Genomic DNA, 17,552 nt, shown 5'->3' on the forward strand with positions numbered 1-17,552 from the left:
CACCGGGTCAGACTGCTGGGCTACCTAAAGCAGCCTTCTGACCCTTGGCAGTATATCCTGCAGTAGCGAATTCAGATACAGGCAAAAAACATCTTGTAAGAGACAGCTGTAGTTCCCCGATTTCAGGAAAGATGACTTCTCTTGAATCCTAATTAGTTAGAGGCTAGTGAGAGGGAGGGAGATTATCTGCTGTATCATTTTGACCTCTTTCTGCCCCACTGAGTATCAAAGAATGCACATAGGAAGAAGAGAGGAGACCTGCTGAGCTTCATCCTTTTTGCCTACCTGTGATATACTACACTACACTGTACAGATTTAACATTATTTACTTTATGTAGATGTAATTTATGTACCATGTGAGTAATTTGTGGTCTCCGTGAAATTTTGCCTAGCTATACATCATGTCTGAAATTCTATACACATTTAATTACAAAAGTAGAAAAATATCCTTGAAATGTTTTCTGCATTATTGCCAGAAGTTATCTAAAACTTACATTCATCAGAAGAAACAAAGCAATCAGTTTTTACTACTGGGGCTTTGATTTCAGTCAGCCTGGAAAATCAACTTGGAAACGTACTGGTCTAGGTTCAAAGATCTGCACAGTTGTCCAGTGGCGAGGGGGGAGGGAAAGCTTTTATTCTCCTGCCCACTATGAAAAATGTAGGTGTGAGATTGCAAGGTGCTACCTGAAATCCTTTGTAGTATCAGTTTCTGTCTCTATTTTTAAATGCACTGCATGCACGTCAGCCTGTCTAGTCAATGTGGTTTGTGGAAGCTGCTCATGATTAACATATGTATATATATTTATAAGGTTAAACTTATGGTTAAGCAGGTTCAGTAGATGAACTGCTGCCCTGGGATGTAGGTCTATGTGCCAGTTCTGCTGATGATCAGCTATGTGATGCTGGGCAATAGCTCATCGCTTGTCTTGAACGTCAGGTTCTTTTTTAAATGTGTTAGTACAGTGAAATAATAAAACCTAGATGAGAATATAATGCACAACTCCCCCTTGGCCTTGCATGCCTCGATGGAGAGTTTTGTTTCATAAAACAAGATCAAAAGAGCTCTGCCTTCTGTGCTGAATTTAGAGGTGCTCATCATATCTTCTGTTACTTTCAGGAGTTAAATTTTAATTTCAGTGCAAGAAAAGAACACCATTTTAACTTAAAAACAAAGAAAGAGAAGTAAACTAAATTTTAGCTATGTGGTCATACAGCTTTTTAAAACACTTTTAAGGGGGTAAAGCACTCTTATTTCACCATGTCAGGTGAATTCACTTATCAAGTGCTTACCTAATACTTTAAACACTGTTTTTTAACTCTGAAAAATATGAGCAGAATAGGTGGAGGAGCTATTGAGTGCTACGAATACAACACCACGCACTGTCCTTACCCAAGTATTTCAGTTAGATGGGTATTTCTACAGCATTTTAGTCCCAAAAAAGAACCCTCCAAAAATTTCCCATCTTACTTGTCAGGAAATGGAGATGGAGATGTAAAATGAATTTTCAAAGAAGGTAGGAAACAAACAACAGGACTCTCACTAGAAACCAGCAGCTGTAAATTCTAATGCAGCCAAAGCATAGGATATCTGACTGTCCTGGCAGCAAGGGTAAAGGCTGCATGGACAATTCAGATCACATTGTTTCTGATGTCTGCAGCAAAATGAGCAGACAGTAGATAGAGTGGGATTTATCTCCATTAATTTTAGGTATCTAGTAGAGAGAGGGTCGCTCTGAGGTCAGTTAAAGAGAAATAATCATCTGTAGGGTGTGATTCACCTATCCTGCTTTAGATGCCAACTATTTGGACAGCACGATGTCCGCAGTGGTCAGATGAAGACCATCCATAATGTCATATTTAAAAACTCTCTGAGTAAGAAGAGAGGACTGGAATAGAAACAGATCTCAAGACATGACAACTCCCAAGGTTGGGATAATTCAAACCCAGAATGAAGTTTTCCAGTTGGCTCCCTGGAGATAAAATTTTAAAATAAAAGCTTATGTTGCATTTTCATAGCAACTGGAAGCCTATGTTTCACCGGCTTTTGATACAAATTTATCTCCCAGATGCTATTTGACAGTTCTGCAAATTTTATCCTCCGAGAAAGCTTTTTACTCTATGGCACTTCAGGGATGTAATTTTGCCATCCTGTACAGCCAACAGAGCGAGGTAGCTACTGCTGGGAGACAAGCCTTAACACCTCAGCCGGGACTCTCGCTTCCTATGCAGTCCTGTGGGCGTAAGAGTAGAGTGTCTGAAAATGCCTTAGCCCTTTTTTCTCTGTAAAATGAGAGAAATGTAAACACTCCACATGAAATCTGAATACCTCCACACTTGGAACAAGATAAAATTTGAATCCAAACTCTGAAGTTTAATCTTAGTTCCTTGTCTTCTTACAACATCTCTTGGATGCTTAAAATAAACCGGAAATCTACTGTCTCCAGCCAGCATTCGTGTGACAGCCTGAACCCATCTGAAACCCTCACTTCAGGTTTCTGAGTTCCCTCCTTCCCAACCTGCCTGAATTGCACAAAGCAGAGCTCCCCCCGCCCCACACTGCCGTGCTCCCCTGCTCCCCGAATAGGTTAAACAAACAGGGAGATTCCTCCAGGGAAGTCACAGGTTCAAGATCACAAAGGACGCACCGCATTTGGGCCAGTTGGAGGTTTTTCTTGCTATTGTGCTCATTCGTGTGCAGCCTGAACCCATCTGAAACCCTCACTTCAGGTTTCTGAGTTCCCTCCTTCCCAACCTGCCTGAATTGCACAAAGCAGAGCTCCCCCCGCCCCACACTGCCGTGCTCCCCTGCTCCCCGAATAGGTTAAACAAACAGGGAGATTCCTCCAGGGAAGTCACAGGTTCAAGATCACAAAGGACGCACCGCATTTGGGCCAGTTGGAGGTTTTTCTTGCTATTGTGCTTATCTGTATCTTCACTGTCATCCAGACGTTAACCTCTGACCTGCCAGCCCGCCTCTCGAAAAAGCCTTGCGGTGTTTACCCATTATGTAATGTCTGTGCTTTTGTGGAAATTTTACAGAAACAAATGGAGGAAGTTTGCCAGTCAAACGGCTGGACAATAAATCCTGTCCCGTGTAGATAGAATGGTTTACTGTCACTGTAAGTCTGCTACTGGCATCTGTCACCGAAGAAATGTTTACAAATTTCAACGCGCTGGAGTGCCAAAGTATTCCAGCATTGCAGGACCATACATGATTTGTAGAACAACCACCACTGTGCGAGATAGGGGTTTTGCTAAGCCTGAATAAACAGCGTGACAATGTTTCAGATAACTCAAGGTCACTAATGTCCAATTTTTGTGTCTGTTCATCTCCTAGGTTTATGAATACAAGTACCCAAATGCTAGTTTGTTCATTGTAGTGCTTTTTCTGCCCTAAGAAACTTCTGCTAGAAGTTTAATCCAGGTAGGCAAACTGCCTTCAGACCCCTTTGCTTATTCTAATAGGTCCTCTATTATCTATACATTATGTCTTCCCATCCTTCCTTACAATCCATTTTCTTTACAGTCCCTGCTATCTCTCCTCTTTCTGCACTATTTCCCCTTTGGGACAAGACGTTGTATTTCATTACCTTTCTGCACAGTGTCATTGCAATGCCTTCTGCTGTGTGACTGGGGCTTCTATGTATCATCAACTATAGAGTTAGGACAATGGAAAGATGAGTTTGCATAAGAAGCAGGAACAAACATAATTTGAAACAGTGGGACAGATAGGTAATATAACTCTTGTTCACTGACTCTTTCAACCAAGGGCCTGATTCTGCTGCCACTGAATGGAGCTTTTCACTCTCGATGTCAACGGGAGCGGCACTCGGTCTTAGAGTTCCGCTATAATTAAGTTTTCAAATCTCATTTCCTTTCAGAGGAGAGAAAACATTGTTGTGACTAAGCTTTGGATGTGGTAACAAATCCCTGGCAGGTTGGTTTGTTTTAACGGACGTATTAGTTTTAAGGAAACTTTTGCCATCTTTTCTGCCCTTAATCACAACTTTTATTACAATTACAGTAATGCAACAGATGTACATGCCAAAGGCAATATGTGTATTTTTAATGAGTTGACATGCAACCTTCCTGGAGAAGAGAAACAACTTCATTTGTTGAACGTTTCCGAACCATATCTAGCAGTTTATTAAGGGACAAGGAATCAATCAGAAAACGATTTACCACAAATTCAGAGGCTTCAGTAACTCACAGATGAGCAGTTCCATAAGACAGACTCGGTTGTTGTGCTAGGTTTAGCAAATTTTTGCTGAATGGTAACATTTTCTATTGTGCACAAACAATACAAGAGAAGGTTAAGAGGCAATATCTGGAAAGCCCTAAGATTATTAATCCACGCATGTGGTCCTGAGTCACTGGGCTGTAAAACATCATCAGTTCCCAAAGATGAAATCGAAGGGGAATTCTGCTTGAGAGAGATGATATCACAAGCCCAAAGGAACTAGTTGCATCAATAAGGCCTATTTATGCAAGTTTTAGAAGACATTGGCTCACAGGGGTTTTCATTCTGGTATAATGAATTCAATCAATAAATTGAATATAGGCGGAGATCACATCCTATAAGTAAAGAGCCTTCAGTCTGGTTTCTTGCCTCAATTTATCTTACAGCTTGGACACAGATCGGACACTGGTGTACACGGAAAATTACAACAGGCTGACACGCACACATCAACCGGGCTCATTCACCTGGGGACCAAAGAGCTCAGTCAGGCTCCAACAGCAGCACACAAAATCCGTTCTGTTAAATTATTCCTGCCACTGCTGTGGTCTGGGCCAAACAGCACTCACAAACAATGGCTGGCCACACTTTTTTGGAGGTTAATGCAGGCCAAGGACCATTTCCAATACAACCCTGGATGTGGATAACCTGTTTTGAGAGGTAAAAGTTTATCTGTGGGGACCAGAGAAGGATTCCTGCCTTGTGGAGATGTGACCCCACAGACCTTCACATACCTTTCTCCGAGACCAAATTATCAAAGGAAGAAGCCTGAAAGCCTAGTGTACGTATGACTGCATGCTTGCTTTCTCCTCGGTCGTCATAAAACTGCCATAAATTAATAGGAACTCAAGCAACAAACCATAGGACTACTATCGGAAATTTACATTACCAGTGGGGAGCCTGATTTTGTCAGGCACAGGGTACTGCAACGGAGTGACTGTCATTATGCCAGGTTTGTACAACATAAACGGGGCTGTCTAGGTTTGGCGGTAAGAACCCTCACTGCCCATCCTGCTTTCAGTCACTGTACAGTCCTACAGAGAGTGAGCCTCCAATACAGACCAACACATCCACAGCGAAAGGTATAGGACCTCACTGCAATCACGGTCACTCTGGCACATCTGTTTGGACGATTAGGAGGTAAAATTTAACTGATAGAAGACAGAGCACAACTGGAAATGTAGGAATGTGTTTTTACTACTATTAATGCAATCAAAACTTCCTTCTTGCTCTTATTACTGCGTTAGCACGTCAATTCTATTCCAAATTGTTTTCAACTGCTAACTTACCAAAATACCTGCAGTATAGCACAATCCACGTTCTGGTTTTCATTCTAAACTTAACATAATTTATCTGAAATTATTCCCTTTCTTAAAGCTGTTTCTCTTGCTAGAATGTGCAAAATATGCGTACAATATGCACTGGAGGAATGTTAACCTTCTATCTTTCTCCGTATGCCCAAGAAAGTGCTGAAATTCTGTGCATAAAGTAATTTCTATGTGTCTTTGTAGACTGAAGGCCTTTTTCTGAATTTACCAGTATTCCAATTCAGATGACAAAATCTATATAGCCGGTTAAACCATAGCTTTGAAAAAACAGATGCAAAGAACCCTTTGTGAAACTGATTACTGATTTATTTTCACCATCCAATATGAATGAAATGCAAAAAGTAAACAGACATAAGTAACAAACTAGCTTGTAAAACAGTGTTTTAATCATGTGAGATACTGTTAGTAGTATAGGTCAGAGTTTTCTTAAGAAATATATATTCTTTGGGGAAACATTTTATTTGTTATTTTCTCCTTAAGACTTTTTTTCAAAATTGCCTCATTTGAGATTTTTCTGTACCTACAGTCTTCATTTGAGAAAAGATTAGACCTGTCCTTCAAAACGTATTCATGCTTTAGTATTAAGCTTTTGCTCACAAAACTACATCAACATTTACTAAATGAGAACAATACAAAAGTTGGTGTAACAAAAAAAAAAACCACCCCGTGCTCACCAATGCAGTCCACGCTGAAGAGATTTACGGAGGTTGTTATGGAAGATTCATCACAGGTCTTCATTCCTCGCAGAGCAAACCGCACCAGGGAGGCTTTGACTCCCTCTGGTAGAAAGGACAGCAGGTAGACGGGCATGTACAGAACGTAACGAAGTTTGCACAGCAAAGGGGTCATGAGCTTTCCTTGAGGGGACTGAGCTATACGCTCTATCGTCGGAAACAGCAGCACAGAGCGAAGAACCTGTCAGGCCAGGAGAAAATGACTGTCAGCAAGTCCTACAGCACCGCATCCCAGCCTAGGAGACTTAATTTTTAAATGAATCTCTGCTTGAAATGAAGTTGGGTTTCCAGGCATGTTGCACCTCAGACACATAGGCAGGCTTTGTGGTGTGCCCAGGTTAAATTTTTTAAAAGACGAAGCAAACAAGAACGTGGTTATGAAATGCTCAGCTCAATCGGTTTTGAAACAAGTGCCCAGGAGCGTGAGCACAGCCACTTGCTCCAGGAGGATGGTGACCCCACCAGAGGGCAGCAGGCAGGAACCATCATTTCAGTCCAGGCGGATTTTTTATGTCAGCAAAAAAGTACATTGCTTTTTATTTCAACTGGTAAACTATTTTCTCTAAGTAAACCAACCAACCAAATGAAAAAATGTCAGCCACTGTGACGGTAACTTTACTGTTTGACAACACACAGGGTTTTCAATTTGCAGTTCAATATAGGTAAACTTGATCAAAACAAGAGTCTAAGCACACAGCCCCTTCACTAAGATGTGTACAGTGGTGCACGATATTGCTTTTTATATGTTATAAAGAAAGAGACATATTCTAAAGCTGGCAATTATTTTATGTTATGAATAATAGAATACACTGTAGCCTTAAAATAGAATGAAATTAATAAAAAACCCACCCACGCTAACCAAAAGTGAATTAATATACCTACTCTCAATTATATTTCAATGTTAAGATCAAAAAGTATTCCAAAAGGATACCTGCCACCTTTTTCTGGAAGTAAAAACATATTACAAGAATTCACATAGGAAAAACCCTGAAAGACACACGACTACGGTACCTAACAGAAGTATCACAAAAGTAAAGGGAGAGCTTCTGGATAGTGCATTTGCAGATGATTAGGTAGAAATTGCTGTGCTTTGTTGGTGACTCAGCGTAAATATAGTAGATGTAGTTATATATGTCTGCTTACTGCACATATCATTCTCTGTATTGTGCAAATTAGAGAAATATTTTTCTAAAAAATATTTAAAGCTAATTGTCCTCACTCTCAGATGAGACTCCGCTAACGTATGCCACTGCATCTGTGTGCAGCGCCACTGGTCTCAGCAGCTATCCAGTGGAAGGCAGGGCATGCCACCAAGAGATGCTTACAAGATCTGGGCATTGTAACACAGCAAACAGAAGAAATTCAGGAAATATCAGTAACTCGCCATACTGTACTTTCTACAGTGTTAAAAGCAGACTTTGACAGTGCTATTTATATCGAATACAGAACTATTTTAAGAAATCCTTCTACTTTCCAGCTGATACTACTTTGGTTTTAGACAAAGAAAAATACATTCTCAGGGAAATCAATCCTGGGCCTCTTTTTATTAAAGGCAACCAGCAGCTGAAGTATAGGAATGCAAGACTTGTACTAAATTATATGGTAGTTTCGTGATATTTCAGCTAGGAGCTGAACTCAAACTGTTGTGATCTAAAGCAGATTTGACCTGCGTTCCCAGGCACACATTAATCCTTTGACATTACAGTTTATAGATACAGGATTAGTTGCTTGGAGTGCTGTATTAACCACTGGGGGAAGTTGCTAAACCTTGGGGGAAAAAGGACAAACCAAGAAAGCTGTTACAATGTCCTGTGCATTCCTGCATTTTTTAATGGCACACAAATTAAAAACATGGTTGTAAGATGGAGGATAATTTTATTTAATTTCTTTCTTTTTTTAATCTTTTGCAGACAATGAGAGAAATGTAAAATTCGTATTTTTCAAACACTTATCAACTATTTCTTAGTTTAGTGCTAGATTCCCGAGCCAGGATTTTGAAATGTGCATTTGCCTGCAGAATTGTAGTTCAACTTCTTTGCAATACAACTGTGGATACAACAGATTTAACATAATTTATTATAATGTAACACAAATTCATATTTGTGTCTTGAAATAAGTGAAGTAGAAATATACAGGTAAAATTAAGGCAATTAATGAGATTCAAATGCTCAACATCAGTTAATAATTTTTGCCTTGTCAAATGCCAGGGTCTCATCTATATGCAATTTACACTAGCTGAAATCAAGTAGATGGCACAGAATTATATTTGTGTTACAACTTTTAGAATTATTTTAAGACCAGTCATTCTGAAGATGGAGGACATTGCCTATCATAAGCACCTGGTATTGTCACAGCTATGAATGTCGCGGTATATACCATTAAGTAATGTGTAAAGGTTAATGACCTCTTTATTTATGGAAACCCTTCTCATACTTAACGATAGAAGTTTCTTGTGATAACAATCAATCAAATACCAAAAATGTTACACATAACTACAGAGAGAAATCCAGATTCACCTGGTTTAAATTACCCCCAATTCAAAGTCCAGTGATTTTTATCGGTTAAGCACATGGGAAGGCAGAGAGCTGGGCAACTAGAGACACTAGTCACAGAGACTCAAGCGGATCTGGGGATTACTGAAAGTTGGCCAGTGAATCTACTGAAGGCTAGCACACCCCGTGCCCATGAGTCGATGAGAGCTGTGGGTCGCATCACCTACCCTTGCTGTGCTTTGTTCAACTTGATAAAACTAGCACATGCATTCTTACATTATACTGGAATTGCCACTGTTGATTGTTGTGACAATAAACAATATTTGTAAAATTGTCATTCAACTTATTTAACAGTTATTTATTTAAAATGCTATTAAATTGCAAGTTTTCAACACTCAGGATGATGCATACATTACAGTTCAATGTGTAAGGCATAGATGCTCTTTGGTTTAGTCGCCAGGCAGCTGCTTCTAAAAATAGAATTCTAAAAATCATTAATTTTTAACTCTTTAAATTACATAGGGCTCAAGACCTGAATGGTTCAAGAGACTATAATATGATGCAGTGTCTCAGAAGTTTTAGATCTTGTTAACAACAAAAAGCTAACATTATCTGCAAGCTCTTCACATAATTTGATGTGGGTGCCAAGGCAGCTCCTAGTCCCTAGTCAAGTGGCATATATATCACTGAAAAAATGAACAGGGCATGGCCTGAGCATGTGTCCAGAGAACAAACTGCCCTAAACCCCCAATATGTTCTGCCGTTTATTCCTTCAACACACACCACAGTAGAAAGGTGTGGGGACTTTTCACTTTTGCCACTGTTTACATACTTTGGTCTCTAGAGCTATCAGTCCATCAACCTCAACTATGTATGACTTGCACAGTAAATTTTACAACATAGAGGGAAGAGAAACTACGTATTTCACAGGAAAAGTGGGCCTTCAAGGCAAAGAATATTAAATGCCTGTTCTCTAAAAGCATGGCATTGACCAAGGAGCTTTCTTTAGGCAGGATCCCTAAATGGGTATGATTCACTTCATGTGATCACTGCTTCATATAAATATTAAAGAATAAACAAAGACTTCCTCCAAACTACCTACATAAAGAACACGTACGTTCCTGAACAGCTGGGCTTTCTATCCAGATTTTAATCTGTCTAAAACAAGACAATATGGTGACAACCGAGTACCTTCAAGTCTTCACTGGATAATGGTTATGTCAACGTTTTTGGATTTGCAGAAACAGTTGGAAATTTTTTTGTTTGATTAAAATGAGAATAGAGAACAAAAAGCCAAACAATTAGATTTACAACAAATTGTTGTTTGTCACCGCACAATTTAATAGTCTCAACCACACCAGCAAAGAATTTTTGTAAAATGTTTATATGGTTTCTTTATGAAAACACTAACAGTATGCAAATCAGATCAAACCAAAAAACCCCCACACTAATATTTTTCATTAATGCCTTCTACTGAAAGAGTTGAAAGACATTAGTCCGCTACAATTTGAAGTTTGAGCGGGTAATACTACTTGTTACAGGGATTGGTAAAGGACAGTGCTGAGGATACAACATCACACTTAAAAACTGGATGCCACTTACAACCACTATTCAAAAAAGTGACTTGACTTTCAGAGCTGTTAACTCCGTCAATACCAATGAGAGAAGCTCAATTCTTTTGAAATCAGGCAGTTTTGATTACGCACAGGAAATGCTGGTTAAAGATTCAGGCCCCTCAGGTGTACCTTCCCAAGATCACACTGACACCTCAGCTGAGGGCCTGGAGAGAGCGTGCCGCTTGCTCTTAATATAGAGTGACGTTTTGCTAAGAGAAACAAAATGGGAGAGAAAAGCCGGCACGACGTGAAAAGTCGGACACTGACTGACCGAGAGGAATAGGAGTCATCTTAATTAAAGATTTGTTTCAGAAGAGACCCCAAGTAGGTGAATTCATGAATTACAGCCAGGCTTTGTCAGTCCCGTACCTTGGCTCTCAAGGGACAGACCGTCCCTGCCCACAACACCTCGCAGGCACGGTCAGATCTCTCTACCAAAGTTGTAAACCAACAAGACTCAGACCCACTGAAGAAAATATCCCTCCTACACCATCAGAAAGTGAAAATTCCTCAGAAGCAACCCGCTGGTTCACCCTGCTTTAACGGCAGAAGCAGCGGTCGCTGGAGGCTCACATCGACTTTTGAGCGGGGAAGGTTTTGCAAAGTATTTGCTCCTGCTGCATAATCTGTTCTTAATCATCGGGGGTGCAGAAATAGTTAATATAATAACCACCAACAAAAAGAACATAAGATTCAGCACCGGTTACACAACTCAGAGCCCACGAGGAACTCCAGAGATCGAATCAGCGGGCAGAAGCAGGAAGCAATCTATTACGTTTTATAACCGACCCATGGCACTGACCGATGCTCAGTGGAGAAGCATCCAAGTGCACTGCTGCAGCTCGCCCACAGACCCTGCAGCCACACACCCCTGCTCCACAGCAACAGCATCACTACGTGCACGACTTTGAATCACAGGGCTGGAAAGAAAACGAGCGAGGAAGTTTTATCTAAAATTCTTCCCAAAGCCTATGAAAAGCAAAAGCTGTTTTGTCAAAAGTAACACTTCTTTTGATATATTTTAGTTCATCCCATATATTAGTTTATTATTCCTCTGTTGTGTTGGCAGAGGAAAAGCTATTATCTGTCAGGTGAAACCTAGTAAATTTTTCAAAGATAACATAATGATGCACTTAATGGTAATCTACAGTCTACCCTTGACACGGAATGCCACATTAATCACAATTTCTTTTACTCAGTATGCAGAAACCTGCAGGCAAAACAACGAGGGTCAGGGAAGTATTCCCTGCTTTATCACCACAGCTGTGCTGAGCAGATTTCCAAGAAAACGCCCAGGACAAACCAGACAGCGTTGGCTTGGGCTTTCCTCTCACCAGAGTGGGACTTTCTGGACTTGCCAGTTCACTTTGCTCAGTCATGAATTATATATAATATAATATAGTATAGTATAATATATATAATATAGAGTTATATTTTAAAATCTTGAATAATTTCTTCTTCAGCTGTTCAAGATGCCATTTGGTTTGTTGTATCAGCAAGCTGTCTGTCACAGCTCAATATGAACAAACCCACATGATTTCATGACAGCAAAAGAACTAAAGAATGAACACAACTGACAAAAAATTATTTCACTCCTGGTGTGAAGTAAGAACATACTGTGTGCACTTTCCTCTATTTTATTTTATGGATCTCCTGTGATCCTAAATGAATGTTTGGGCATATTAAATAGGCAACAGAACAAGTATCTCAAACACAGTCAATAGAGAATCTTATCACTGAAAATTTCAAAAAGTGCTTTATAAGAATTAAGTCCCACAGAGAAGCCCTAGCATGCTTTTTATGGACAAATAACCTGAAAATCAGGAAGTTAGATGACTCCACATGAAAATATACATTGTGAAAGTAGGAAGATTTAAAACAACTGTACGGTAATTTGCAATCCTCTGCTCTAACCAAAGCTTACTTTTCTGGGTAACCAAACTGTTTCTGTAAAACAAAGTGGTAAAAAAAAAAATAAATAACCAACATTTTGTAGAAAAGTTTGTATTTTTTTTACCACGAACGTCACGGTGGCTTAGTTCGTTAGTGGCTGGTTTGTTCAAGAGAGCCTTCTGTTATCTTCTGTAAAACAAAGTGGTAAAAAAAAAAATAAATAACCAACATTTTGTAGAAAAGTTTGTATTTTTTTTACCACGAACGTCACGGTGGCTTAGTTCGTTAGTGGCTGCTTAGTTCAAGAGAGCCTTCTGTTATCATTTTCTAAAGCCCCCTCCCAACATACTGCTGTGAGGCAGGGGCACGTGCACTTGATTTCATGCTTTCAACTTAAATTTTCTACATTCCCTATTTATTAGTGCCCAAATTTTCACTTTGGCATCAGATTCATTTAATTTTTTCTATTCTTTTAATTCCAGACTTCTCATTGTGTTACATATAATCTGTGAGATTAAGTGACAGAAAGGATTTTTTTTTAATTTTCTAAGCAAATTCTTTGTATATGAGGAGCATAATCTGCTCCCTGCAGAGCTTAATTTGTTTTCCAAACAAAAGCACAGTTAGTATATGCAACTCTGTGAACGTGCTGTTAAAACTCTAAATAATACACTTAAATTTTCTCTGAAGGGCTGAAGGAATTCTTGCTCCCTAGGAAAAGTAAACTTTTTGAGTGTCACTAACAGCATCATGGCAATGTCTGTCAGATCAACTTTACTAAGGGATATTTGAGTTTTCATAGCTTGAGAACAGATGGATCAAGACTCTTGATCATGACCTTCTGGTAGAGTTTTCATATGCATACTGAGGATCTGGCTAAGGATTGAGTTCTTCAAGGGAACCGACACGTGCAGGGCTGTGAAGGCACATGAAGGATGCGCAGATGTTCACGGGCAGAATTTCTCTTACAGTATCTGAAGAAATTACGGTTCAGTTGAGCAGAACCACTTAATGCCATCTTTAAAGCATACAACAACCCAGCCAGCCTTTTTACGTAGGTAAGAGCATCGTAGCATAAATGCAACAAGATAACAGCATAGAGCAATGTGTTCAAAGATGGACATTATTTACAAAGTCAGGATTATTTTTTTTTGCTTTTATACTGACACATATGAATCCAAACAGTAGTGCCAAAGATACAAAACTTCAGTATGTAAACATCAAATGTACTTTTAAGGATTAAGCATAAAAGCATGCAAGCAGTCCATAAGATCCATTTACCAAATAAACTTTGGACTGAATTTTGCTTGACAACTTCTGTGCGGTTACCTCTAAGGCGTTTGGTCTAGGTATTGCCTTGGGCAGGTGCCAAACCCAACACATGCACAGACGCACACACACACGTACACATACCGCCCAGGTACATGCTTCTAATTCTTTGCTGAATAAATATAGCAAAGCCTAGAAATCCCCATCCAGCACACTGATTACATAAATATTAATGACGGCTTACACTAAAAGAGCAAATTCATAAATACAGTAAAGTAGGCTCATATGCACAGAGCTGAGCTATGGCCAGAAGAGGAGTACGACAAACAGTTTTCTTTATGGTATCAGTATAGAAATAACCTAAGCTTTATCATATCAGAGGCACTGATTATTGACCATCCTATGTGATTTTTTCCCCTTGTATGCCTTCTGTAAAGAGAAAGAGGTGAAACCAGTAGAAAAAATTTTATCACCTATGCTTGTGGCTTCCAGTTTGCATTGTAGCCTCAATGGTAAACTAAACTGGGCTAGGACCTAGGCTCCAGGACCAAAACTTTTTACTATGTTCTCTGGCATGATTTTGGCCAAAGCCAGCTAACACATTCCTAGACGACGTCTGGGCACAGGTTAGAAAATGGGCAGACCCGGAACTGTTCTTTAGAGATGTTTGTGGAGCAATCATGTTTGGGGCTAGGGGGAAAGGAGAAGGCTTCACTATTGGAATATAAGCTATATTTTGCCACTTGCTGTCAAGAGCCACAGGACGGCCCTAAGAAAAATAATTTAAACACTAGTTTTAGCATATCTACCTCATTCAATCAGAAATATCTCGAACTGTTCAGAGGAATTTAATAATTGATTTTGTCTAAGTGAGATTCTAAACACACTGTATGTCATCCCTGGCAATTATATACAGATCCTCCCTTCTGTTATCAAGAGATCATTCATCAGATGCTCAGCAAGGAAAGAACAACCAGTCACTAACTCCGTATGTCTTTACATACATAGATGTTAATGTTATCTGCTGAAATCACACCATGAAATGGTGGGAAAATGAATGAGAATAAACCTTTGCCCTTTTCAGAATTCATTTTGGCTCAGTTCCATCAAGTTCACTACTGGCCCTTAACTGACGTGCCTATGTTAGGAGTTAAATCACCCAAGACTCCCAACTGAAGTCAGTCATGGACAGACACTCAGCAGATATCAGATGAACTGAAAACACTTTCTAGTCTTCAGCTTCCCACTAACGATACAAAGGACCTAATACTTCTGATTAGGACCTTTAACACATAGAACAAAATGAGACCCCTCCATGGGAGAAGCACCAGAGCATACTTTTCGATACGTACTTTTTGGGGGAGCAAATGGTACTGTAAAGCAGTATTTGAGCAAGTGTTCTCTAAAAAGGCCCGTTCATAGCAGTGTATTGTTTCCAGCACTGAAAACACTGTGTAAATATACTGGTGCCACTTAACATGGCAATGTATAAAGACTGGAATTTAGTATTTACTTATGTAAAAGCTGCAGATATGCAACAATTCCCAGGTTCTGGTCTTGAATGATTTGGAATTACTAAACATCACTTCATACTACATGCATAGTGTCTATAAAGTGCATGCCAAGACAAAAAATGCAGGTCAGCGTTATTAACATCAGTGCATGATGTCTGCAGTTGCATTGTGTTTCATTTTCATTTCTGTGCAGTTTCTCAGTTCTAGGCTTCCTCTGCCACTGAAGCAGATTAGCTGTATCATAACTATCACTGACATACAGAAAAAGTTGTCTACTGCTTTTCTATTACTTTTTAGTCAAGCAAAGTCTACATTTGCACCAAAGGATGTTGACACTGGTCTGCTTAGAAATCAGAAACATATTATGTATTTGGTCAATGTTTGCAGATCTGGTCTTCAAATTACAGACTGGCATTAGAAGAAGAGAAGCTAGAGGCATTTCATAACGACTGTCACTACCTCTCCTTTGTAGCTAGATTGCAGTTTCCAATGAATGTAGTGCTTCAGTACATGCCACACCACCTATCTGAGATCCAACCTGAGTATCTGCTTCACAATGCTTAAGGCAATTTTTCCAAGCAAAAGTACAGGGAAAAAAAAAACAACCAAACAAAAACCAACCCAAAAATGGAAAGAAGCAGTATAATAATGAGGTTCTGTTAAGTTAAATTTGGTACTTTAATCATTCAGCTCACAGAACCAACTCAGAAGCTACTACTATCTTTAAATACGCCCAGGAAAAATAATCTAAAGCATGAATGAGTGGGAAAAAACCTGGCGAGTAATCAAGCTGAAAGGACACATGGGAGATGGTGAACAGCAAATGATATGCAGGTTTGCAATATGATATGGTGCAGAAAGCAAGCGAGAGAGAAGCTCTGCAAGTTAATGTTACATATAGTGAGGAAACACATCACAAATGCCAGAGGAAGCTCTGTCTCCCTGGGAGACAATACAGATTGCATTCTGTGCTGTACATCTTAAAAGGGAAGATTTCAACCAAAAGCCAGCCACAAATACAGCATAAAATTAATGAAGGGCTTGGATGATAAAATTTCTAAAGGAAGTTATAGAGAGGAATATTAATAGCTTGGCAAAGTGGGAGCAGAGAGGCAATGGGGTGGAGAACATAACTCCACTAGTATTTAAGGGCTATAAACGCAAAGGATGCAAAATAATATTTTCGGTTGGACAGGTGACATAAGTAGATGTGATGGAAACAAATGAAAAAATTCAAATGTTAAAGCAGGTATCAGAAGTCTGTGTTGACATCAACTTTTACGCTGCACCAAGCTATCAGGTCCCAACTGTAGAACCGTTAGCAATAGGGAGGGTGCAAGAGAGAGAAATGCCACCTTACACGGATGTGACAGACACTCTTGATTTCCAAAACCAGAACATTGTGTCAGGAAGCTGTAAAAAAGCTAACATAAGGCCTGATAATGTTATTTATACATTCACTTCTCTCACGCAACTACACTGTCCTGGGACTACAGCATATTACATACACTGACTAAACTAATAATCCAGGAAGAATGAAAAGTAAATGCGTTGACTTAAAAAGTGTTTTTTTTTCCTTTCTATCCCTCCCCTTCTGTAAATGGTTATCACATTAAAAAAAAAAAAAATTAAAGCATGTTTCAGTTATACAGCAAGCTGGCAGAATCTTTGCAGAGTGGTTATGCCCAAGAAAGAAACACCCTTTCAGGAGGAGAAAACCAATCAAACGTTATTTGCAAAGTTTTTACCCCTCCTCCAAAAAATCAGAATGAAATCTGAAGTTGAGAACACTACAGAAAAAATATTTCTAATTCAAAGAATTCTGTTAATAAAATGAACTTTTTAACACTCCAGCACAAGACTGATCATCAAACCCAGTCCACAACCATTCTGCATTTCCTTCCCATCAAGCCATAAGAAATCCTCCAGCACCCAATGACATATTTTATGATGCTTTGGAAAAAGATCCAAACCCCCAAAACTGATGATCTAGCACAGAATGAGAAGATGGCAGACTCACAGTACTACCACTGGCATGGGCCCCCTTTTCAGATATGGAACTCATTAAATTAAAATATTAAAAAAAAAATCCTAGGAAAGGATTTTTTTCCAGCCAACAGAATGTGCTACCAAAACACAACGCAGAGATCAGTGCTGATGGAGAATTCCTTTGTGATTTCAGATCTTCGATGAATTTTATTGTGAGCATGTAAACAAGATACACCAGTTGCCATCTACAAGATTTTCAGTATTATGGGGAACACTGTGTATACTGTCTATCTGTGGTCAATCTTTACTGCTTCCAAGGAAAGCAACTGAGGCCACAGAAGCTATACCTCAAGTCAGGGCAAAAAATATTTCTCGGACAACTATGGGAAAGTCCACAAACAGGAGTTTAGGTAGTGAAATATAAGACATACTTTTTAATAATAATAATAATAATAATAATAATAATAATAATAATAA

At 39.3% G+C, this 17,552-nt stretch overlaps 1 protein-coding gene across 3 annotated transcripts in view; it reads right to left on the bottom strand.

Annotated features, from left to right (window-relative positions):
* Positions 1-17,552, bottom strand: part of LDAH (lipid droplet associated hydrolase) — a 118,887-nt gene that overhangs the window by 35,630 nt on the left and 65,705 nt on the right. For 2 of the 3 annotated variants that reach the window (XM_019472396.1, XM_009280506.2), the window contains one exon: positions 6,243-6,483. In XM_019472396.1, the coding sequence (XP_019327941.1) occupies positions 6,243-6,483 (241 nt within the window). Of the gene's footprint in view, positions 1-6,105; positions 6,484-17,552 lie in introns of those variants that run through there. The other variant, XM_019472397.1, reaches the window with a different exon arrangement.

Source organism: Aptenodytes forsteri, unplaced genomic scaffold, assembly GCF_000699145.1.
Source record: "Aptenodytes forsteri isolate BGI_AS27 unplaced genomic scaffold, ASM69914v1 Scaffold67, whole genome shotgun sequence".
Lineage (NCBI taxonomy): Eukaryota > Metazoa > Chordata > Aves > Sphenisciformes > Spheniscidae > Aptenodytes > Aptenodytes forsteri.